This window comes from Tamandua tetradactyla, chromosome 13 (genome assembly GCF_023851605.1).
Source record: "Tamandua tetradactyla isolate mTamTet1 chromosome 13, mTamTet1.pri, whole genome shotgun sequence".
In the NCBI taxonomy this organism is placed as follows: Eukaryota; Metazoa; Chordata; class Mammalia; order Pilosa; family Myrmecophagidae; genus Tamandua; species Tamandua tetradactyla.
Window position 1 is genome coordinate 24,026,592 of NC_135339.1, and position 25,494 is coordinate 24,052,085.

A 25,494-nucleotide genomic window follows, 5' to 3' on the forward strand; every position below is an offset into this window, starting at 1 on the left:
AACATTGCCCACACTCCAGAACCCCTCTTACCCCAAAGTAGTTACTATCAATTGTTTGCTTGCTTTCTTTAGTTTTTCTTCATAAACATTCAACCTTGAACTCTATAGTTAATTTTACCTGCTTTTTAAAATTTTATAAAAATGGAGCCATACAATATGCATTTTGTCTGGCCTTTTCACTCAATACTGTGTATGAAATTCATCTATTGTATATAGCTATAGTCTCTTCATTTTCATTGCTATGCAATATTCTATTGTATGACTTTATTACTAAATTTATCCATTCTACTGTTGATGGACTTTTGGGGTTATTTCCAGGTTTTGGCTATTCTGAAAAATCTACAGTCAACATTCCTGGATTTATCCCTTCTGTTGGGTAATGGAGTGGAAATCCTAGAGCACAAGTTATGCACGTGTTCAAATTTAAGAAGTGATTTCAAACAAGTTTCCAAAGTGCTTCTATCAGTTATATTCCCACAAGCAGGTGATAAGCACTGACATGACTCCCTAGCCTTGCCAATATTTGATATTAATAGTCTAAAAACTGTTAGCCATTCTGATGAGTACAGTACTATCTCATCGTTGACTTTTAAACAGCTTTACTGAGATACAATTCACATACCATAAAAGTCATCCATTTAAAGTACAAAATTCAATGGTTTAGTATATTCAGGATTGTGTAACCATTACCGCAATCAATTCCTTCCTCTACAGATTTGTCTGTTTTGGACATTTCAGACAGAATATTTGACCTTTCTGTCTGGCTTCGCTCACTTAGCATAAGGTTTTCAAGGATCATCCATGCTCGTGTAGCAGTACTGCATTCCTTTTTATTGCTATATTTCTTCATCAGTTGACAGACATTTGGGGTGTAGTCTTGTGGTTTATATAGTAACTTTTGATCACTATGAATAATGTTTCTATGAACACACATGCACAAGTTTTGAGTGGGTGTTTTCATTTATCATATATATCATAAATACACACATATATACCACTGTGGTTTTAATCAGCATTTTTTCTGATCACTCATTAGGTTGACTCTTTTTCATATACTATTGGCCATTTGCATATCCTCTTTTATGAATATGCCTATTTAACTCTCTAATCATTATTTTTCCATTGGACTGTCTTTTTCTTAATGATTTGTAGGATTTCTTTATATATTCTGGATATGGCTCCTTTATTGGGTATATGTATTGCAAATATCTCCTCCCAATCTGTTCACAGTCTTAACAGTACCTTTTAATAAACAAAAGTTCTTAATTTTAATGTAGTCTAATTTATCATTCTTATCCTTTATGGTTATTGCTTTTCATTTTGTTTAAGAAATCATTTTCTATTCTAGTCATCAAAATATCCTTCTATATTACCTTCTAGGATTTTTATTATGTTATCTTTCATATTTATATCTCAATCCATCTGGAATAAATTTTTGTGTATAGTGTAAGGAAGGGGCCAAGTTTCATTTTTTGTTTAAAATGGATATTCGTTTGTCCTAGCACCGTTTATTGAAAGAGACTGTTCTTTCTTTGCAGGGCCATCTTTTTTAAAAACAAAAGTTCATTTATACTGGGTCTGTTTTACACTCTCTCTCTTAGTCCATCAGTCTAGATGGCTATCCTTGTGCCACTGTCTTAATAACTATAGTGTTATAATTATAGCTGGTATCTTCATATCTGATAGAGCAAGTGCTTGTATTTAGTTTTTTTAAATAAGTTTATTGGCTTTTCTTGATCTTTTACATTTCCATATAAATCTTAGAAGCAGGTTATTCAATTCTCTTCCTTTCCCAGCACCACAAACCTGTTGGGACTTGATGAATATTCTAAATATACATGTGTGTTGGTTTAAAAGGATGTATGTACCCTAGAAGAGCCATGTTTTAATCCTTAAATTCTGATGATGTTCAATTTATTTTTTCCTTTGTTTGTGCTGTTAGTGTTCTAGTTTCTTAGGCGGTTCAAAGTAGATATGATGAAATGCACTGGTTTTAACTATGGGAATTTATTAGCTTACAAGGTTGCAGTTTCAAGGCTGAGAAAAAAAAATGTCCAAATCAAGGTATCATGAGGTGATGCTGTCTTCCTAAAAAGGATTTTTTAACTGGCAATCCTCGGCTTCTTTGCTATGTACCAAGGCCATGGCAATGTCTGTTGGTCGCTCCCTTCTCTTCTGACATTTGTTGATTTCAGCTTTTTGCTCCGTGGCTTTCTTTCTCTTTGTCTCAATGACATTTTCTTATAAAGGACTCCAGGAAGAGGATTAAGACCTATCCCTGGGCCATGCCTTCTGAAGTAACCTCATCCAAATGTCCTACTTACGATAGGTTTACACCCAAAGGAATGGATTAGCTTTAAGAACATGATTTTCTGTTTTAACTTCAGTTATGTTCCACATATAGTTCCAATCACCACAGTATCAGATCTAAATATTTGTTATCAAATAGGTCACAAAGATTTATTGGCATCTTTACTTCTAAGAGATTTTGCTGTCTTGTTTCATATTTAGTTTACTAAACAATCTAGAGTTAATTTTTGCAAATGGTAGGAGAGAGGGGTCCAGCTTAATTCTTTTTTTTAAAAAATATAGCAACAAACACAAACATCTTAACTTATGATCATTCCATTCTACATATATAATCAATAATTCACAATATCATCACATAGCTGCAGATCATCACCATGATCATTTATTAGAACATTTGCATCAATTCAGAAAAAGAAATAAAAAAGACAACAGAAAAAAATTCATACATACCATGTCCCTTATCCCTCCCTTTCATTGATCACTAGCATTTCAATCTAAATTTATTTTAACATTTGTTCCCCCTATTATTTATTTTTATTCCATATGTTTTACCTGTCTGTTGTTAAGGCAGATAAAAGGAACATCAGACACAAGGTTTTCACAATCATACAGTCACACTGTGAAAGCTGTATCATTACACAATCATCATCAAGAAACATGGCTACCGGAACACAGCTCTACATTTTCAGTTAGTTCACTCCAGCCTCTCCATTACATCTTGACTGACAAGGTGATATCTATTTAGTGCGTAAGAATAACCTCCAGGATAACCTCTCGACTCTGGCATCTCTCAGCCACTGACCCTATATTTGGTTTCTTTTCACTCTTCCCCCTTCTGGTTGAGAAGGTTTTCTCAATCCCTTGATGCTGAGTCTCAGCTCATTCTAGAATTTCTGTCCCACGTTGCCAGGAAGGTCCATACCCCTGGGAGTCATGTCCCACGTACACAGGGGGAGGGCAGTGAGTTTGCTTGTTTTGTTGGCTGGAGAGAGAGGCCACAGCTGAGCAACAAAAGAGGTTCTCTTGGGGGTAACTCTAATTTTAAGTAGGCTTGACCTATCCTTTGTGGGGTTAAATTTCATATGAACAAACCTCAAGATTGGGGGCTCAGCCTATAGCTTTGGTTGTCCACACTGCTTGTGAGAATATCAAGAATAAAACTTGGGGAAGTTGAATTTTCCCCCTTTCTCACCATTTCCAAACAGGTACTTTGCAAATACTTCTTTATTCACTGTTCAAATCACTCTGGGATTTACTGGGCATCACTCTGGACAAACCTACAAAATCTCATGCCCTACTCAAGGTTCCATGTACTTATGGTGTTCAATTAAGCTGTCTACATAAGTTATATTAGGAACTGCACTAGTCAAAATATAAATTTTGTATCAAATAAACATTTTATGCTTTAGTCTCACACATAAGTTAAAATTTTAAAATATTAATTACCATCTATTTTCAACACCTTGCAGTAATGACATTCCTTTGTTCCTCCTCATGCAAAAACATTTTAAAAATCTGTACATTTAGTCATGATCATTGTACACTCTGGGCATTCCTAGATTATACCATCTCAGTCTTTATCATCTATCTTTCTTTCTGATTTCATTTGTGCCCTCAGCCTTCCTCCCTCTATCATTCTCACATTCAACTTCATTCAGTGTTTTAACATAATTGTATTACAGTTAGGTAGTATTGTGCTATCCATTTCTGGTTTTTTACAATCAGTCCTGTTGCACAGTCTGTATCCCTTTAGCTCTAATTACCCAATATCTTACTCTATTTCTATCTCCTGATGGTCTCTGTTACCAATGAAGTTCTCCAAGTTTATTCACTAATGTCAGTTCATATCGGTGAGACCATATAGTATTTGTCCTTTTGTTTCTGGCTAATCTCACTCAGCATAATGTCCTTAAGGTTCATCCATGTTGTTACATACTTCATAACTTTATTCTGTCTTATAGCTATATAATATTCCATTGTATGTGTATACTACAGTTTGTTTAGCCACTCATCTGTTGATGGACATTTTGGCTATTTCCATCTCTCACAATTATAAATAACTCTGCTATAAACATTGGTGTGCAAATGTCCATTTGCGTCCATGCCCTCATGTCCTCTGAGTAGATACCCAACAATGGTATTACTGGGTCATATGGCAATTCTATATTTAGCTTCCCGAGGAACCGCCAAATGGCCTTCCACAGCGATTGTATCATTTGACATTCCCACCAACAGTGGATAAATGTGCCTCTTTCTCCACATCCTCTCCAGCACATGTCGTTTTCTGTTTTATTGATAATGGCCACTCAGGTGGGTGTGAGATGATATCTCATTGTGGCTTTGATTTGCATTTCCCTAATAGCCAGGGAAGCTGAGCATCTTTCCACGTGCCTTTTGGCCATTTGTATTTCCTCTTCTGAGAAGTGTCTGTTCAAGTCTTTTGTGCATTTTGTAATTGGGTTGTCTGTCTTTTTGTTTTGAGTTGAACAATCTCTTTATATATTCTGGATACTACACCTTTATCTGATATGTCATTTCCAAATATGTCTCCCATTGTGTAGGCTGTCTTTTTACTTTCTTGATGAAGTTCTTTGATGCACAAAAGTGCTTAATTTTGAGGAGTTCCCATTACCTTCTTTCTTCAATGTTCGTGCTTTGGGTGTAAGGTCTAGAAAACCACCTCCGATTATAAGATTTATAAGATATTTCCCTACATTTTCTTCTAACAATTTTATGGTCTTAGATCTAATGTTTAGGTCTTTGATCCATTTTGAGTTAACTTTTTAATAGGGTGTGAGATATGGAAGCTCTTTCATTCTTTTGTATATGGATATCCAGTTCTCTAGGCACCATTTATTGAAGAGACTTCTGTCCCAGGTGAGTTGGCTTGACTGCCTTATCAAAGATCAACTGTCTGTAGATGAGAGGGTCTATATCTGAACACTCGATTCTACTCCATTGGTCAGTATATCTATCTTTACGCCAGTACCACGCTGTTTTGACCACTGTAGCTTCATAATACGCTTTAAAGTCAGGTAGCGTGAGACCTCTGACTTCACTTTTTTTTTCTTCAGGATACTTTTAGGTATGCGGGGCACCCTGCCTTTCCAGATAAATTTGGTTATTGGTTTTTCTATTTCTGAAAAGTAAGTTTTTGGCATTTTAATTGGTATTACATTGAATCTGTGAATCAGTTTAGGTAGAATTGACATCTTAACTATAGTTAGTCTTCCAATCCATGAACATGGTATGCCCTTCCATCTATTTAGGTATTCTGTGATTTCTTTTCTCAATATCTTGTAGTTTTCTTTGTATAGGTCTTTTGTATCTTTAGTTAAATTTATTCCTAAATATCTTATTCTTTTGGTTGCAATTGTAAATGGAATTTTTTCTTGATTTCCCCCTCAGATTGTTCATTACTAGTGTATAGAAACACTACAGATTTTTGAGTGTTGATCTTGGATCCTGCCACTTTGCTGTACTCATTTATTAGCTCTAGTAGTTTTGCTGTGGATTTTTCAGGGTTTTTGACATATAGTATCATATTACCTGCAAACAGTGAGAGTTTTACTTCTTCCTTTCCAATTTTGATGCCTTATATTTCTTTTTCTTGTCTAATTGCTCTGGCTAGAACTTCCATCACAAAGTTGAATAACAGTGGTAATAGTGGACATCCTTGTTTTGTTCCTGATCTTAAGGGGAAAGTTTTCAGTTTTACCCCATCGAGGATGATGTTAGCTGTGGGTTTTTCATATATTCCCTTTAACATTTTGAGGAAGTTCCCCTCTATTCCTAGCCTTTGAATGTTTTCAACAGGAAAGGATGTTGAATTTTGTCAAATGCCTTTCCTGCATCAATCAAGATGATCATGTGGTTTTTTTGCTTTGATTTGTTGATATGGTATATTACAGTAATTGATTTTCTTATGTTGAACCATCCTTGTATACCTGGGATGAGTCCTATTTGGTCATGGTGTATAATTCTTTTAATGTGTTGCTGGATTCGATTTGCTAGAATTTTGCTGACAATTCTGCATCTATATTCATTAAAGAGGTAGTTTTCTTTTTTTGTAATATCTTTGTCTGACTTTGGCAGAGGGTGATGTTGGCTTCGTAGAATGAGTTAGGTAGCTTTCCCTCCTCTTCAATATTTTTTGAAGAGTTAGAATAGGGTTGGTACTAATTCTTTCTGGAATGTTTGGTAGAATTCATGTGTGAAGCCATCTGGTCCTAGACTTTTCTTTTTGGGGAGCTTCTTAATGACTGATTCAGTTTCTTTGCTTGTGATTGGTTTGTTGAGGTTGTCTATTTCTTCTCGAGTCAATGTTGGTTGTTTATGCCTTTCTATAAAGTTGTCCATTTCATCTGCATTGTTGAATTTATTAGCATAAAAGTTTTCATAGTATCCTATTATTACTTCCTTTATTTCTGTGGGGTCAGTGGTTATGTCTCCTCTTCCATTTCTGATTTTATTTATTTGCATTCTCTCTCTTCTTCTTTTTGTCCACCTTGCTAAGGGTCCATCAATCTTAATGATTTTCTCATAGAACCAACTTCCGGTTTTGCTGATTTCTTGATTGTTTTCATGTCCTCAATTTCATTTATTTCTGCTCTAATCTTCATTATTTCTTTCCTTTTGCTTGCTTTGGGGTTAGTTTGCTGTTCTTTCTCTAGTTCTCCCCAAAATCCCTCTATTTTTGCCCTTTCTTCTTTTTTGATATAGGCATTTAGGGCAATAAATTTTCCTCTTAGCACTGCCTTTGCTGCATCCCATAAATTTTGATAAGTTGTGTGTTCATTTTCATTTGCCTCAAGATATTTACTGATTTCTCTTTTAATTTCTTCCTTGACCCACTGGTTGTTTAAGAGTGTGTGGTTGAGCCTCCACGTACTTGTGAATTTTCTGGCACTCTGTCTATTATTGATTTCCAGCTTCATTCCTTTATGATCTGAGAAAGTGTTTTGTGTGGTTTCAATCTTTTTAAATTTATTGAGGCTTGCTTTGTGACACAGCATATGGTCTATCCTTGAGAATGATCCATGAGCACTTGAGGAAAAGGCGTTTTCTGCTGTTATGGGGTTTAATGTTCTATAAATGTCTGTTAAGTCTAGCACATTTATTGTATTATTCAAATTCTCTGTTTTCTTTATTGATCCTCTGTCTAGATGTTCTGTCCATTGAGGAGGGTGGGGAATTGAAGTCTCCAACTATTATGGTAGATGTGTCCATTTCTCTTTTCAGTGTTTTCAATGTTTGCCTCATGTATTTTGGAGCATTCTGGCTTGGTGCATAAATATTTATGATTGTTCTTTCTTCTTGTTGAATTGTTCCTTTATTAATACAGTGTCCTTCTTTGTCTCTTTTAACTGTTTTACATTTGAAGTCTAATTTATTGGATATTAGTATAGTTACTCCTGCTCTTTTCTGATTGTTATTTGCATGAAATATCTTTTCCCAACCTTTCACTTTCAACCTATGTTTATTCTTGGGTCTAAGATGTGTTTCCTGTAGACAGCATATAGATGGGTCCTGTTTTTCAATCCATTCTGTCAATCTGTGTCTTTTGATTAGGGGGTTTAATCCGTTAACATTTAGTGTTATTACTGTTTGGGTAGTACTTTCTTCTACCATTTTGTCTTTTGGACTTTATATGTCACATCTAATTTTTCTTCCTTTACCTTTACTGCCAGTCTTCATTTCTATGCTCTTCTCCACACCTCTCTCTCCTATCTTTTCATATCTGTCTCTAGTGCTCCCTTTAGTATTTCTTGCAGAGCCAGTCTCTTGGTCACAAATTCTCTGAGTGATTTTTTTTTTGTCTGAAAATATTTTAATTTCTCCCTCATTTTTTAAGGACAATTCTGCTAGATATACAATTCCTGGTTGACAGTTTTCCTCTTTTAGTAAATTTCCCAACTCTTACGAAAGACTTGCAATTACAGCTCCAAGAAGTGCAGCATACCCCAAACAGACGTACTCCAAGACACTTACTAATGAGAATGTCACATGTCAAAGAGAAAGAGAGAATCTTGAAAGCAGCAAGAGAAAAGCAATCCATCACATACAAGGGAAGCCCAATAAGACTATGTGTAGATTTCTCGACAGAATCCATGGAGGTGAGAAGACAGTGGGATGATATGTTTAAATTACTTGTACCCTGCAACTTCACTGAATTTATTTATTAGCTCTACCATTCTTGTAAATTTTTAGGATTTTCTCTATATTTTCATCCCATCTGTGAATAGTGATAGTTTTATCTTTTTCTTTCCAATTTGTATGCTTTTTCTTGCCTATTTGTTTTGATAAGAACTTCTTATACAATTATAAATAGCAAAAAAGAGGAAAGGGGCACACTTGTCTTACTCTTGTTCTGAAGGGAAATCTTTCAATGTTTTATCATTTGTGATGGTTAGGTTCTAGTGTCAACTTGGGCAAGAGATTATGCCCAGATTTCTGGTTAGGCAAGCACTGGACTGACTGTTGCTGCAAGAATATTTCATGGCTTGCTGATAAATTGGAAGGCTGGTATATTAAATCATCAATTGGTTGATTGCATCTGTGGCTGATTAAATCTGTGATCAACTAAGGCCCATCTTCCACAATGAAGTAATCTAATCAACAGAAGGCTTTTAAAGAAGAAGAGAGACTTTTTTTTACTGCTTCTTCAGCCAGTATGCCTCACCTGTGAAGTTCATTCAACCCTTCACTGGAGCCACCAACTTTACAGCCTGCCCTATGGATTTTGGACTCTTCCATTTCCATGGTTGCATGAGGCACCTATATAAATCTCATATTTATAGATCTCTCCTGTTAGAGAGCTCTCTCTAGAGAATCCTAACACACTATTGAATGTGATGTTCACTATGGGTTTTTTATAAATGTCCTTTATTATGCTGAGGAAATTCCTTTGTAGTCCCAGTTTGTTGAGTGCTTTTTATCATGAAAAGGTGTTGGATATTGCTGAATGCTTTTTCTTCATCACTGAAGATGATCATGTGAGATTTTTCCTTCATTGTATTAATGTGGTAATATCACATTGATTCATTTTTTTACATGTTGAACCACCTTTGCATTTTTGAGTTAAATCTTGCTTGGTTATGGTGTATAATCCTTTTAATGTGTTATTGGATTCAGTTTGCTGTTACTTTGTTGAGGATTTTTGCATCTATATTCATAAGGGATAGTACCTAATTGAGTGGCAGGAGATCTATAAAGGGGGTCTTTAGATTCAAGGTATAACTGGAAAAGTACTAATGTTTGGCTAAAGGCCCAGCCATTATTTATTTTATATGTTCAAGTTCATTCAGAGTCTCTCAGATGCAAGATACAGTATTAGGGATGTTGGAAAATAAAAAATGAATAAAACTAAATGCCTGGCCTCAAAAGATATTATAGTCTAGTATAGGTGGGGGGAAACACTGTACATGCATAATTATAATACAAGATATTATGGGATGTATGAAAGGCACAAAGTGTTAAGGGAATTCTGAAGATGGAGATATCAAAGTTGGTGGGAGGGAACTGGTCAAACGTTCATGAAAGGCAGTATTTAAGTAAACCTTGACATATGACAGGTGAAGATGAGCAGCAAGAATTTTCACAGCTGAAACGATATGTAGTAATAAATGAAGTGGTATGAAATCTCAGGGCATTTTTTAGGGAATATGGAATATAATTTGGTTTGTTTGGGACATAGTGTATATACATAGGAATGTTGGGAGATATTTGGAAAAGACAGATTGCAACCAGTTATGAATACTAGGCTAAGGAGTTTGGACTTTAACCAGCAGATAAAAAGAAGCCATTAAAGGTGTATGTGTACATAAGAGAGAGAGGGAAAACAAACAAACTCATAAAACAGACTTGTGCAAACCATGTCCAGAGCTGTCAATTGATAAGATTGGTTAAATTTTTCAGTTCTTTTCACACAGAGTGCCCAGCATGAACCAGACATGGCACTAGGTGCAGGGAGTCTTAGGAAACAATGATAGGACATAAGTTTACTGTTTCTCTTCTCTACTAGAAGAGGCTGGAGACCCAGAGAGTTTAAATGACATTCATGGACTTTCATTTTCTCACACATAATAGGTCTATGACCATTGATCCAACAATAGAAAGAAAATGCTTATATTCAATAACAGCCACATAAACATGTAAGAGGCAATTGTCTGTTTTCTTCTGACAACTAAGAAAATGGAAAAACTTTCTCATATCTCAGTTATTTCAAATGCTTGTTATTTAAGGGAGAGGCAGAATGGATCTTTGGTAGTATTGCACATATGATAATAAATGATAGTAAGTCCTTCATACTTCTTAAAGTGATACCATGAATTTCCAAAACACTCAAAATAGCACTGGCAACAAAAATTAGGTGTAGATACTAGGATTTAATAAATAAACTCTGGAAAAAATAAATAAATAAGCTTTGGTTGATAATGAATAGGCCAGGAGCATTAGGTAATTTCTGCCTCTCTTCTGTGAAATAAACAAAACAAAACAAACAATAAAAACCCAACTGTACATAACATGCTTAGAAGTAGCCCAAAGTTTAGTTTAAATGATTTAATATTAATTTAATATTTGATTAGTTAACACCAATTATACCAATATAAGAACTCAATAAAAATAAAGGGCTTGTCCCTATTTGACTGTTGAATTGATTGCACAGTAGTACTAAAAAGGCATGCCAACTTTACCGAATAAGTTACCCTGATACTGACCAGTGACTCCTCTGCCCTTGTATCCATACCTTACTGTTAAGTGTATGCTAAAGAACTTCTTGGTTTATATGGCTCTCTTAATAGTCTATAAGCTCCCTGAGGGCAGAAGCCACATCTTATATTCATCTCTCTAGCATCTAGCATAGTGTCTGATTCATTCTTGTATCATGTACATGCACACATATACATATACACGCATAAAGGCAAAATGAGTACTAAAGGAGAGCCGGCCTTGGAAAGAATATGAAATAAAAGAGAACTATTTTCATAATCAACACTTCATTACTATCTTATAAAATATTACTTGAAGAGGAATTCTTACCTGACGTGTCATTACAAAATATGCATACATTGCCATGGCACTTCCATAAGTTATGAAGTAGGTGACTGGTTCCATGATGTCCCAGGAATATTCCCACCAGGTAAGCCGGGCCAAAATGCCAAACTGTGTGGCCATGTAGGCAAGTCCACCCCATAGCACCAAAGTGGTCCTCTTCTCAGCTTTTTTGCTAATTTCAATTCGTACCTATGGGCCACACATGACTAATAATAAGGCATATTGATAAAGAACCAATTTAAAGTTCTTATTTAAACTATTCTATAAGTGAACATAGAATAAGGTTCATAATCAAGACACAAGGTAGTCTTAATTCTAATATATATAGTTTGTCTTCCTAAATATTATCTGTAGTTTTCAATGAACAAAACATTTTATAGAAATAACAATATTTAGAGCACATGTGTTTATGTTTCATCCTAGAAATGACTGAGAATATGGCAAAAATATAGGAATGAATAAGCTAGTTTCAACAGTTCTTTGTAAAACCACAGGATTATTTTCTTTGAAAGAGAGGAATGAAAACATTCTAATAGTCAGTCTCTCAGTGATTTAATCTATTATCAGTTTGTGCTCTATGGGTTGACTAGGTAGGAGGCAGAATGGCATAGTGGGACAGAACAACATGGGGGCCTCTGTATTCAGAACAGCCAAGCACAGGGCCCTGATCTGCAAAATCATTAACTTCATTATAGGGTGGTTCTGAGCATTAAATATGAGAATACAAATAAAACACTTGGCACAATTCTTGGCATATAGTAAATAATAAATGGTAATTTTGTTATAGTCAGTATATAAATATTTAAATTTTTAAAGTGCTAAATTAAATCTCATCTCCTTTTATGATTCCTCAGATTTAATTTATCACACATTTCTAATGGTTTTAAACTTAATTAGAATAACCTTGATATAAGTGTTTTTAAAGAAATCAGAAAAAACACAATATTAAGAGTTATTGTACCTTTCCTTAATCTCCAAAACCTAAATTTCTTAAAATGGAAATATTTGCATAATCATAAAAAGGGTGGCACATGTTCACAGGAGAAAGTTCAGAAAAGTTTAAAGAAGAAAAATCAACTATAATCCTATTACTTTATTAGCATTTACAATATATTCTTTTTTATATTTTTTCTGTGTGCATATAGATAAATGTGAATAGGTATATGCATAAAACATTACAAACTGGATACAGTACTCACACTGCTTCATAATTTACTTTTCATACTATATCATGAATATCCATATTATATTAGATTTATATAATCATTTTAAATAACAGCATAATATACCATAATAGTCATTCTTAACTTGGCCAAAATCATTATCCACTACCCTGAGAACGTTTTTTGATCAGCAATTACGTCAATCTCTGTTTTAAAGGTGGTAAACCTGGCTAGCACCTCAAAGCTCTAAGTCCATTATTAAGGCTCCAAACTATTCCTTTTAAAATTTTTTCTCAGTTTTAATTAGAACTTATTCAGGGTTCAATCACATAAACTAATGGACTTTAATTAACATAACTCAATTGCATAAAACTTGAAAGAACAAAAGGAAGCATTATATACTCTGGAAAAAAACACAGGTAGAGAAAAGAGTCTGAGATTAGAATTTTCACCTTTTCCAAGGGAGCCAGTTGTTCTTTGAGATCCTCTAATCGTTCAATAAGCTCCCTTTCCTTATTTAACTGGTGCTGCTCAATGCACAGAGTAGTGTACAGCTGCTGAACCAGTGTCTTTACATCATTCAGTGTTGCGGCATTTTCATGGCTTAAGAGGTCTGAAAGAAAAGGATTACATTTTTTTAAAAAACATTTATGCATATGCTTTGATTTATTTCTTGTTGTTGTTTTATTTGAAAACAACTTTATTAAGGTGTAATTTACTACAATAAAATGCATCCATTTTAATTGCCAAAACAAAAGCAACAACAAAAACAAACAAAAAACCCCACTATGCCTAAAATTAAGAGTTGCTATTTCTGGAGCTCTTAGACAAAAAAAACAAAGTAGATTCATAGGTTCTAGGCAATTCCATCTTGTAAGCCAATGCGTCTGGAGAAAAGTGATAGTTGTTTTTTTAAAAAAGTAGATGATTACAAATTTTACAAAGTAAATTCATAGTTGGACAACAAAAAAATTTGCAACCAATATCCTCTATTATATTCTTAGAAGTCTAAATGCTACAAATGAGGCTACAGTTAAGCCAGCATTAAGCAAAATAATCAAAGTAATAATCTTCATTACATAAAGACAAAAAAATTACAGCAATATGTTAGAAACTAATAGTTTTAGAATCAATCTGATTATCATGCTTATTAAATTGCTGAGTTATAATTTATCTGCGGTCCTGCCATTTTAATTGGTGATTTTTCCCTTAGTAACTCCAAAGGAAAACAAATACACAATAATTCAAATTTGGAAATATAAAGGTATGAATAAAAATAATATCATCCTAATAATCTTAACCTTTAGCTATGATATGCTTTACATCTTCTTCCTAGCATACCAACTTCTTTTTATTCCTATTTGGGAAAGACAAAGAGCTGGATGGGCTTCACTATCCTGCTCTAAAAGGCCTGAGGTTGTAGGAACAATTGAAAGGGAGGGGAAGAGTTACTTCTTTGACTCATTATCTTCTTCTGTGAGTATCACGTGTTTCTACAAATCTAAAAATTATGTTTTTGAAAATCTAATAAAATTTGCTGACCTCAGCTGTAAAAGAATTTTTTTTAAAAAAAAATGAAAAAAACATACCAGAAGTAAAGCTTTTGCTTTAGAATCTTAGTCTTAATGTAACATTTTGTTAGGTACCAGCATAAGGTCAGCCCTCTTCTAAATAAAAAAAACCCACAGTCAGAATTAGCCATATATTTTCAATATTCTTCAAGGATGTCCTTGAGTGCTGTTATCACAGAAATTCAACCAATAAAAAATTCAAATAAGGGCAGTAAATTGGATTAGAGAAGAGCTGATATAGTAAATTGGAATATAGCATCTAGCACAGTATCTTGCATGCTTCAGTAAACACATGCTGAATTATGGGAACGGACAAAAGCAAGAACGCTTTGAGTTTCAAAAATCATCTATGTCAACAGGGTCTTATTTGCACTAAAGTTACAGCTTTCATTTGCATACCTCTTGGTTTTTCAAGATTATGAGAAGATGAAGTTGAGCTAGAAGGCTCAGAATGTCACAGTAAAAGGATAGGGTGCATGTCTTCCTACCCCTTCTGTTTCTGGCCTGGAGCAGTCACACTGCTTCTACTATACCAACATTAACATTTCTCCTGCAAGTTCAGTCTTCCTTAAAAGGACAATTCTTAAGTAGGTATAAATGATCTACCTAACAAACCCTTTCACATCAGATTGATTTCAAGATCTTTTTTTGGTAATTTAAATATGTAAAGTATGCAGATAATGCTTTTGTTAAGGAAAAAGAGCACACCTTTTCCCTCAAGTAAAATAACTGATTGTTGCAGGATGATAAACAGGAATTGTGTAGGACAGAATGGATGGATATAGAAAGTTGTAGAAGTCTTGTTGGAAGCGAAGTTTATTGGTTGTGGTTAAGGTTGGCTAAGATTTTATAGTCATAAGATTTTTAATAGTTTTCTTATCAGATGTATCTTCATGCAAAACAAGAATTTGGTTTTCACTCTTAAAAATGACAATGTTCTCTTGGATCATTTGTTTGCTCTTAGTGAGAAACTATAAAAGGTTTTTAGCCATCTCAGTAATCTATCTAGATGACAAAGATTCCATGTCTTATCAGACCAATATACTTATTGATATATATGCTGAGCATCTATCTCCTTCCTTATTTAGCCAATGCCTCTTTACTTAAAAAGAAATTCTTTTAAAAATCATGTTAAGTACTCTATTTACTTTCAAACTTTTATGTCACCTTGATTAAATAAAGAACCAAAACAAACAAACCAAAAAAACCTTTCACATCTATTATCTCATGTTATCCTCACAATAACAGCATTAGTAAGCTTGGTACCCACAATTTATAAATGAGGAATCTGAATCCCAGAGATTAAATTTAAAAAACTGTGCCAGTTTGAAAAGTATTATGTACCCCAGAAAAGCCATGTTTTAATCCTGATCCAATTTGTGGGAGCATCTGTTTCTTTTAATTCTGATTCAATACTGTAGGTTGGAAACTTTCAATTAGATTATCTCCATGGAGATATGGCACCACCCATTCCAGGTGGGTCTTGATTAGTTTACTGGAATCCTTTAAAAGAGGAAACATTTTGGTGAGAGTCAGAAAATTATAGAAGCTTCAGAACCAACAGAGGGTGCAGATGTAGATGCTTGGAGAATAGAAACTTCAGAGAACAGAGACACGGATGTCTGGAGATGCTTGGAGCCCAGCAGACATCACCATGTATAAAGCAAGCCAGAAATTGGAGAGAGCCAAGGGAAGCCTAGAGATGAAAGCCAGTCCCAGAGAAACAAAGTAAAGAACCCCTACAGAAACAGAGGCTGAAGGCAAGGGAGCAGATGTGAGCCATGTGACTACCCAGCTGAGAGGTGTTCCTGACCCACTGGCCTTTCTTGAATGACGGTAACCTTTTGCTGGTGTCTTAATTTGGACACTTTCACTTCCTGAGAACTATAAATTTGCAACTTGTTAAATTCCCCCCTTTAAAAAAGCCGTTCCATTTCTGGCAGCTTGGAAATGAGAACGCAACGACTTATGTACTAGGTACTCATCTAGTCACTACAGAGAGGGGAAAATCAAATAAGAGAGAATTCTTCACCTTAATAAAAGGCACAGAGCCAGAAGGGAGTGGGAAAGATGTGCTTTTTTCCATTTCAACTTTCAATACCCTGATTACACTGTATATGCTTAGAAATTTAGCAAAGAAAGGAAGAAAGGAAAAAAGAAAGGACAAGGAGAAAGGAAGGAAGAAAGGAAGGAAATATTCTTCCCTGTGTGGTTCTGAGTTAGTTAACCAAAAGAGAAATTCAAATGAGATTTGGAAGGCACAAGCAAAGCTGAAGCTGTTAAGCTCTGAAGTGGTTAGAGATAAGAGATACATATAGATTCTAGCTTGTCCTTGCTCTCCTCTGCCATGCATCCAGGTTTTTTCCTAACAGCTCTAGGTCCACCAAAATATGCAGCCTTGTACAGCTCAGCTGTCCAATATGATAGCCCTATTTAAATTTAACTGACTTAAAATTAAGTACAGTTAAAAGTCAGGTCCTCAGTCACACTAGCCACATTGCAAATACTCAACAGCCATAGTTGGCTAAGTGGCTACTATACTGAACAGTTCAGAAATGGAACATTTTCACCATCACAGAATGCTCTATTTGACAACACTGTTCAAGGAATTTCTCTCTTAGCCCTCTCGAGTTCCACTCTAATAGATGAAAATGTCTGAATTTCCAGGTCCCCTGGCAAGCTTTGATCTATCCACCTGTACACTGCTTTAAAGAGATGGTTAGTGACTTTTTTATGATCCTCCAAGCACACCCTTTTGAATTCTTACTTCTTCAGCTTCTCCCACACTTGTATGAAGTCTTACTCCTATAATAAACCTTTAATCCATAATATTCATGTGTATACTGAATCCTGACTCATACAAATAATATATGTGGTATGCTACTATTTGCATAAAAAAGGGAAGAATATAGGCTCATGTTTGCTTATGAGTACATAGACTATATCTGATAAGAAAGTAAGAAACTAAGAACAATGCTTGCTGGTACAGTGGAGAAAAGGATGGGTGGGTAACAGGGATGAGAAGAAAACTTATTTCCACACATTCTTTCAGATTTTTGGATTTCTGAACTTTGTAGAAGTATTACTTACTCAAATCAAATAAAAAAAATTAATGTGGACTTACAATACTTTCTAACAGCAGTAGAAAGACAACAAAATGATAAATTACAGGAACTCTTCCTGATATCCAATTCTAGACTTAGCTGAACTTACAATTGTTATCTTTCTGATCAAGGGTCTAGGCTTATTTTGCTACATTTTCTTGACAGTGAGAATAAGGTTCCAAGGCTTTGTCACAATAGAGGAAAACAACAACTCCAAAGCTTTGATCCTAAAAAAAATCTGCTCACACATGGGCAGTTGAAGTTATGGAAAGAGGGAAGAAAAATTTGCTAATGGATTAACAACAACACTATTGGACAATTAGTGTATGCTTTATTTAAAATACAATGAAGTGTTTATTGACATTTCTGTACATGCCATCAGTTTCAGGATAATGAAGGTACAGAAAGGCAGGGGAGATGTGTTAATTTAATAGGAAATGAAAATTATTTGCAGTTTCTAAAACAGTTTGGGAACGACTTAAGCTGTTTGAGTCTATTCTAAGGTATTTGTTATTGTTGGAACTTGGTTTGCCACAAACCTTTCCTCTCAAATTATATCATCATTAAGAGAGAAGCAAGGTCTCCAATATCCTCTGGAAAGTGGAAAAAAATTTTAGTGGTACCAATAAAAATTACTATCCTCAGCATAAAAAATTTACAATCACTACTGGTAAAAGGTATAGTCTCTTTCTCCCTAAGCTTAGGAAGAAGGTAAGTTAACTGCTATTTCCACATGGACTGGGATAAAAAACTTTATGTATTCCCTTTCCATATTCTTCTCCCTGTTCCAGACCTTTGCTTAGATTATAAAATAATCTAGTTGCTAAAACAGCTACTCCTCTCATCCTGTAGTATGCAGAGAAGAATCAGCTATAAACAGCTATCGTAACTCAAGAATGCAACTGAGCTTGCAAATAGCCTTACTATTATGACCTGCCCCTTTTCCATTTCAGTTTTTTTCCTGCCTCTTCCCTCCAACTTTTGGATTGGGTAGAGTTTTTGTCAATATTTGAGGATCTACAACATATGTATACTGCCAATCTGACATAAATATTAAATAGGGCTATATTACATCCTATATGAATATGAGTCCTCTATCCTCAGTACCTGGTAGAGTTGTATTAAGTTAGGGGTCAATGATATCCAAAATTCATTAAGTATTTTTATTTCCAAACTGCTGCTCATAAACAAGGGAAAAGACTAAATAGGAGAGAGAAGTGAAAGTTAAAGATGGGAGGGTGAGTAGGAATTTTTGAGTAGAAAATTTATAAAACTGTCTTGGAAAAGTTTTCTTTCATTAACTTTTTTACCTTTAATTAGATAAAGCAGATTTGTCCCATCTGCTCCATTTATCTATATGTACATCCATATCTATATAAATTCCCAGTCTTCCTCCTCATTTATCTGACACCAAAACCTAGTACATTCAATTTCTTCTCCCATTTAACCTTTCCACTAAAAAGCGTTACTATGAAGAGGCCAGGAATTTGCTTGCCCTTCTAGGTAATTGGCATTCCTTTTAAATACAAAAATCAAACTACTCTCTATTCTCCTCAGTTGAGAGAGTAGTTCCTTGGATGCCAGCAATACTTTCTTCAATTAGAGAAAGGAACGGAAATATGGTAGAAACAAATTAAATAAATGTTGCATTTCATAAAGCATATTTTAAAAATATTTTTTATTATAAACAATGAACAAACATACAAACATTCTTGACATGGTTACAAGCCTCACAATATCAGTACATAGTTGTGTATTCATCACCATATCATTTTCTTGAACATCTGCATCTCTCCAGCAAAAGAAAGAAAAAAGAAAAAAGAAAAAACTCAAACATGTCATACCCCTTACCACTCCCTTTCATTGACCATTAGTACTTCAATCTATTTAATTTATTTCAACTTATGTTCCCCCTATTATTTGTTTAATTCTTATCTATATTTTTTACTCAACTCTCCATACCATAGATAAAAGGAGCATCAGACACAAGGTTTTCACAATCACACAGTTACATTATGAAAGTTATATCATTATTCAGTCACCTTCAAGAAACATGGCTGCAGGTACATGGCTCTACAGTTTCAGGTACTTCCCTCTAGCTTCTCTAATACACATCAACTGAAAATGGGCTTTCTATATAATGTGTAAGAATAACCTCCAGGATAACCTCTTAATTCTGTATGAAATCTCTCAGGCACTGATACTTATTTATTTATTTATTTTACTGATACTTTATTTTGTCTCATTTCTTTCTATCCCCCTTTCAGTAGAGAAGGTTTTCTTGATCCCTTGATGTTGAGTCCCAGCTCATTCTAGGATTTCTGTCCCACGTTGCTAGGGAGGTTTACATCCCTGGGAGTCATGTCCCATGTAGAGAGGAAGAGGACAGTGAGTTTGCTTGCTATATTGGCTTAGAGAGAGAGAGGCCACATCTGAATAACAAAAGAGGTTCTCTGGGGGTGACTCTTAGGCATAATTTTAAGCAGGCTTAGCCTATACTTTGCGGGGATAAGTTTCATAGGGACAAACACCAGGACTGAGGGCTCAGCCTATTGATTTGGTTGTCCCCACGCAAAAAATATTTTTGTTAATATGTTTTAAAAGTCAGGGAAAACAAAGTATTTAGGGACTTAATTTTATCTGAGCTTCTGCAAGAGATGGTATCTGACTGACAGTAAATTATTTTATTGGTTAATAACAGAGAGAGCTTTGATGTATGTATTTAAATATTAATAAAACCTTAAAAAATTCCACATCAATGCTGCTACTGAATTTACCAAATTTCACACTTTGAGTTTTTCCATGAATTGCAGACTTAGGACCCTCACAAACTTCACACCCTAAATTATTTCTAGAGAAACTGGGTAGATATTCCACAGTTCTAAGACATAGATAAAGCAAAGAGTTGCTAGGTTGCTAAATCACAAGTGCATGAAATATGATTTTCCAATTTTACATTTTCTATCCTAATTTTCTTATTCAACCTGGGAACAGCACTCTTTTATTCAACTTATTTTTGCATTTTATTGAGAAATATTATATATTCACATATCATATAATTATCCAAAGTGTACAATGAATGGTTCAAAATATCATATAGTTGTGCATTATCATCACATCTTTTTTTTAACATTTTCATTACTCCAAAAAAAAAGGATAAAAGAACACACAAAATACCCCATACTTCCATACCCCCTATTTTTAGTCTTTTTTTTTTCTTACTCATCTGTCCATACACTGGATAAAGGGAGTGTCAGTCACAAGGTTTTCACAATCACACAGACATATCTTAAAAGTTCTATAGTCATTCAATCACATTCAAGAATCAAGGCTATTGGATTATGGTTCAACTGTTTCAGGTATATTCCTCTAGCTACTCCAATACACCAAAAACTGAAAATGGATATCTATACTTATAAGTAGGCTTAGCTACTCCTCTGTATGAATAAATTTCATTAAGAGCAAACCCCAAGATCAGGTTCTGGTTCATCAAATTGCCAGTTCCCAATATTGGGAGAATATCAGGTCTTCCCCGGGTGGAGAAGTTTAACATTTCCACCTTTTCCCCAGCCCCTAAGGGGACTTTGCCACTACTTTTTTTTTTTTTTTAATGTTTTTTATTGTAAAATATATATGCAAAGAAGCAATAATTTTCAAAGCACATTTCTACAAGTAGTTACAGAACAGATCACAAGTAGTTACAGAACAGACCCAGAGTTTGTCATGTGCTACCATTCTACCATCTCAGATTTTTCCTTCTAACTGTTCCAAAACACTGGAGGCTAGAAGGAATATTAATACAGTAGTTCAGCAGTCAAACTCCTTGGTCAAATTCTGTTTTCTTGTTATACCTCTTCCCTCTCCTCTTGTATCTCTCCCAATCTACAGGGATCCTTAGGCATGCCCATTCTGACTTTTTCATGTTGAGAGGGGTGTTGACACTAAATGAAACGGGTATGCAGTAAATCGATAATCCCAGAGAGGCTGGTCCCTCTACGTTTCAGGATTTATTTGACCTAGGAACCCTCTGGGAATAATAAGTTCCAGGAAATTTTGCAAATACTTTCTAATCTTCTGTCCAGATTACTCTGGGATATATCAGGGCATCACACCAAACTGCACAAGCCAACAAGATCTTACTCTCTATTCAAGGTTCCATGTAATTATGGTGTTTGAATACGCTGACTACACAAGTTAAATTAGATAGTGTATTTAGTTTGTAAACTGCCAGAACGTAGTATACCAGAAATGGAATGACTTTAAAAAGGGAATTTAATAAGTTACAAGTTTACAGTTCTAAGGAAGTGAAAGTGTCCAAATTAAGGTACCAATAAGAGGTTACCTTCACTCAAGAGAGGCTGACTGGTCTGGAATGCCTCTGTTGGCTGGGAAGTCAAGTGGCTGGCATCTGCTGGTCCCTCACTCCTGGAATCTGTTACTTTTAGCCTCTGTCCCTGTGAAGGTTCCTCACTTTGCTTCTCTGGGGCCGGCTTTCATCTCTTGGCTTCTCTTGGCTCTCTCCAGGTTCTCACCTGCTTAACATCACATGGTGATGTCTGCTGGGCTCCAAGCATCTCCAAACACCCGTGTTTCTGTTCTCCAAGTGTTGGCATCTGTGTCAGCTCTGCTCAGAAGTATCTGTTGGCTTTGTCATTTCTGGCTCTCTCCAAAATGTTTACTCTTTTAAAGGATTCCAGTAAACTAATCAAGACCCACCTGCAATGGGTAGAGTCACATCTCCACCTAATCAAAAAGCTATACCCACAATTGGGTATGTCACATCTCTGTGGAGATCATTTAATTCACAAAATTTTCCATCCTACAGTATTGAATCAGGATTAAAAGAAACAGCTGCTCCCACAAGATTGGATCAAGATTAAAACATGGCTTTTCTGGGGTATTATAATACTTTCAAACTGGCATAGTGTGTCTCTTCCTTTGGTCTCACAAAGGAACTGAAGTTTTAAAATACCATCCTTTATCCTTTAGTCTGATTTACCTTAGTCCTAACTCAGATCCGCTTCATTTGTATCTCTAATTGAAGTCTGATCACTTTTTTAGTATTTTAGTATATTGCTGTATGGGGTAATGCTGACTTTTGTAGCTGAGAACTCTAGCTCTGAGCCTCAGGTGTCACACAAATACCTGAAGTTCCAGAAAACAACCAGGTTATACACAAAGAGCTCAACATCTCAGAATTTAGAAATAACAGTTACAAATCCGGAATGGATGTGACTGCTATAAGAGCTTACAATCTAGAAACCTTTACAATAGGCCTTCACCTAATAACCTCAAATTCAATTCTCAGAGTTTGCACATTATATTTCATATTAGGGAAAGATGTATCTATTCACTGTTGGTAGGGAAGTAGAGTGGTATGTAGTCAGCGTATTCAAACATCATAATTACATGGAACCTTGAATAGAGAGTAAGATCTTGTCGGTTTGTGCAGTTTGGTGTGATGCCCTGATATATCCCAGAGTAATCTGGACAGAAGATTAGAAAATATTTGCGAAATTTCCTGGAACTTTGTTCCTGACTTATTTCACTTAACATATTATCCTCAAGGTTCATTTACCTCAACGATAGCCTCACAACTTCATTTTTCTTGCAGCCATTCAACAGTCCATTGTATATATACACCACAGTGCTCCCTTCCATTCCTCAGATGATGTACCCTTAGGCCACCTCCATCCATTGCATAACATGAACACCGTCGAAATAAACATCAGTGTGCAACTGTCCATTTGTGTCCTGGTTGTCAGTTCCTCCATGTATACAACTAACTATGGGGTTGCAGGATTATACAGCAGCCCGACTCCTGGCCTCCTGTGGAGCCACAACACTGCCCTCCAGAAGGGCTATACCACTCTACTTCCCTACCAACAGTGAATAGATACATCTTTCTCTCCCCATTTTCTCCAGCACCTGTATCTCCCTGTTCATTTTTAAACAGTTTTATTTATACATCATACAATCCAACCTAAGTAAAAGATCAGTGGTTCTCAGTATAGTCACATAGCCATGCCTTCACCACAACAATCTATATGAGGATATTTACATTTCTTCCACAAAGAATCCCATACTCTCCCCCACATCCCCCTCTTACTGACATTTAGCTTTGGCATACTGCCTTTGTTACATTTAAAAAGGAAGCATATTACAATATTACTGAAAACTATAGCCTGTTTGCATTGATTGTATTAACCACCCCCCTAGTATACCATCCCATTTTCAACATCTTGATTTGTCAACATTCATTTGTTCTCCCTCATGCAAAAACATTCTTACATTTGCACATTTAATCACCATCATTGTTCACTCTAGTCTTTATCTTCTATCTTTTCTTCTGGTGTCATACATGCCCCCAGAGCACTCTTTAAAAAACTAAAAACATTCATTTCTGTTTGAAAAACACAGTATAAGATAAGACAGTTTAAATTATTCATTGATTAAAATATTCCTAGTTTCTGACAACATAATATACTGAAGCTCATATGTTAACTTCTTGATGATTACACTTTATATAATTAGTCAACTTGGAAAATTCCAAGCAAGTCACAAAAAATAAGGAGTAAACTAGGCCTGTACCTGAATTATTTTAAAGAGTAGAACTTTTAACCAATAACCAGGAAATAAGAAGAAAACACATTAGTATAGAGCTATAGCTAATAGTTTCTGGTCTACATATTTAATTATTCCAACATAATAAAATCTGATTCAGTAATATCTATTTAAAGGGTATTTCCCAAGCAATCTCAACTAGTGTGAATGTGGTAGAGCTTTTGGCTTCTGAACAACCAAAATGCTAGTAAGTTAACTCATTTATCATTTAATGTGCTTAAGAATGACTGCCTGAGTCAAGGGAGATTTCCCCTCAGAGCATTTATAAAAAAAAAAAAAAGAGTAAGGAGAATTCAGAGACGAGATTACTCACTTCTGATAGGCTGGAAGGCAGAGAAAGAGTGAATAAGATCATTAAAGACTTCAGGGAAGGGCTAACTCATTGAGCTGAACCTTTTAGAATAAGTATGATTTTTTTAAACTTTTTATGGCATAGTATAATAGATACACAAAGCAAAGAAATAAAAAAGCAATAGTTTTCAAAGCACTCTTCAACAAGTAGTTATAGGACAGATCCCAGAGTCTGTCATGGGCTAACATACAACCCTCTCAGATTTTTCCTTCTAGCTGCTCCAGAACATAGGAGGCTAGAGGTCTTAAATATTTTTTTATCATCACAATCAACTTTTTTCCCTTCATTTTTAGTGAAAAATAACATATATACAAAAAAGCAATAAATTTCAATTCACAGCACCACAATTAGTTGTCAAACATATTTCAGAGTTTGGCGTGGATTACAATTCCACAATTTTAGGTTTTTACTTTTAGCTGCTTATCTAAGATACTAGAGACTAAAAGAGAGTTAACAATTCAGCATTCATATTCATTTGTTAAATTCTATCTTCACTGTATAACTTCACCATCACCTTTGATCTTTTCCTCTCTCTCTTTAAGGGTTTTTAGGCTATGTCCATTCTGATTTTTTCATATTGGAAGGGTCTATCACTAATATTGGGTAGGGAGATGGAACTATCCGATGTTCTGGAGAGGCTGGGGCCTCTATGTTTCAGGATTTATCTAGACCAAGGACCTATTTGGAGGTTGTAGGTTTCTGGAAAGTTACACTACTGCATGGAACCCTTGTGAAATCTTATATATTGCCCTAGTGTTCTTTAGGATTAGCTGGAATGGCTTTGGCTGGGGTTTGGCAGTTGTGACAAGTAGCAAGGCCTAACTGGAGCTTGCATAACAGCAATCTCCAGAGTAGCCTCTTGACTCTATTTGAACTCTCTCTGCCACTGAAACTTTATTAATTATACTTCTTTTCCCCCTTTTGGTCAGTATGTAATTGTTAATTCCATGGTGCCAAGTCTGGATTCATCCTTGGGAGTCATCTCCCATGTCGACAGGGAGACTTTCACCCCTGGATGTCATGTCCCACGTAGGGGGGAGAGCAATGATTTCACTTGCAGAGTTGGGCTTAGAGAGAGTGAAGCCACATTGGAGCAACAAAAGAGGTCCTCCAGAAGTAACTCTTAGGCATGCCTATAAGTAGTCTGCTACCTACATAAGCTTCACAAGAGGAAGCCTCAGGATTGAGGGCATGGCCTATTGATTCGAGTGTCCCTAAAGTTTGACACAGTGTCAGGGGATTCTCTGATAGTAAGGTTTAATAGTTCCATATTCTTTCTCCCATTCCTCAAGGGACTTTGCCAGTACTTTTTA

The 25,494-nt window shown here is 35.3% G+C and overlaps 1 protein-coding gene across 3 annotated transcripts in view; it reads right to left on the bottom strand.

Moving 5' to 3' along the window:
• MCU (mitochondrial calcium uniporter) overlaps positions 1 to 25,494 on the bottom strand; it is a 273,983-nt gene that overhangs the window by 13,360 nt on the left and 235,129 nt on the right. For all 3 annotated transcript variants that reach the window (XM_077124983.1, XM_077124981.1, XM_077124982.1), the window contains 2 exons: positions 12,983 to 13,143; positions 11,353 to 11,556 (listed from right to left, as the gene is read on the bottom strand). In XM_077124983.1, the coding sequence (XP_076981098.1) occupies positions 11,353 to 11,556; positions 12,983 to 13,143 (365 nt within the window). The remainder of the gene's footprint in view (positions 1 to 11,352; positions 11,557 to 12,982; positions 13,144 to 25,494) is intronic.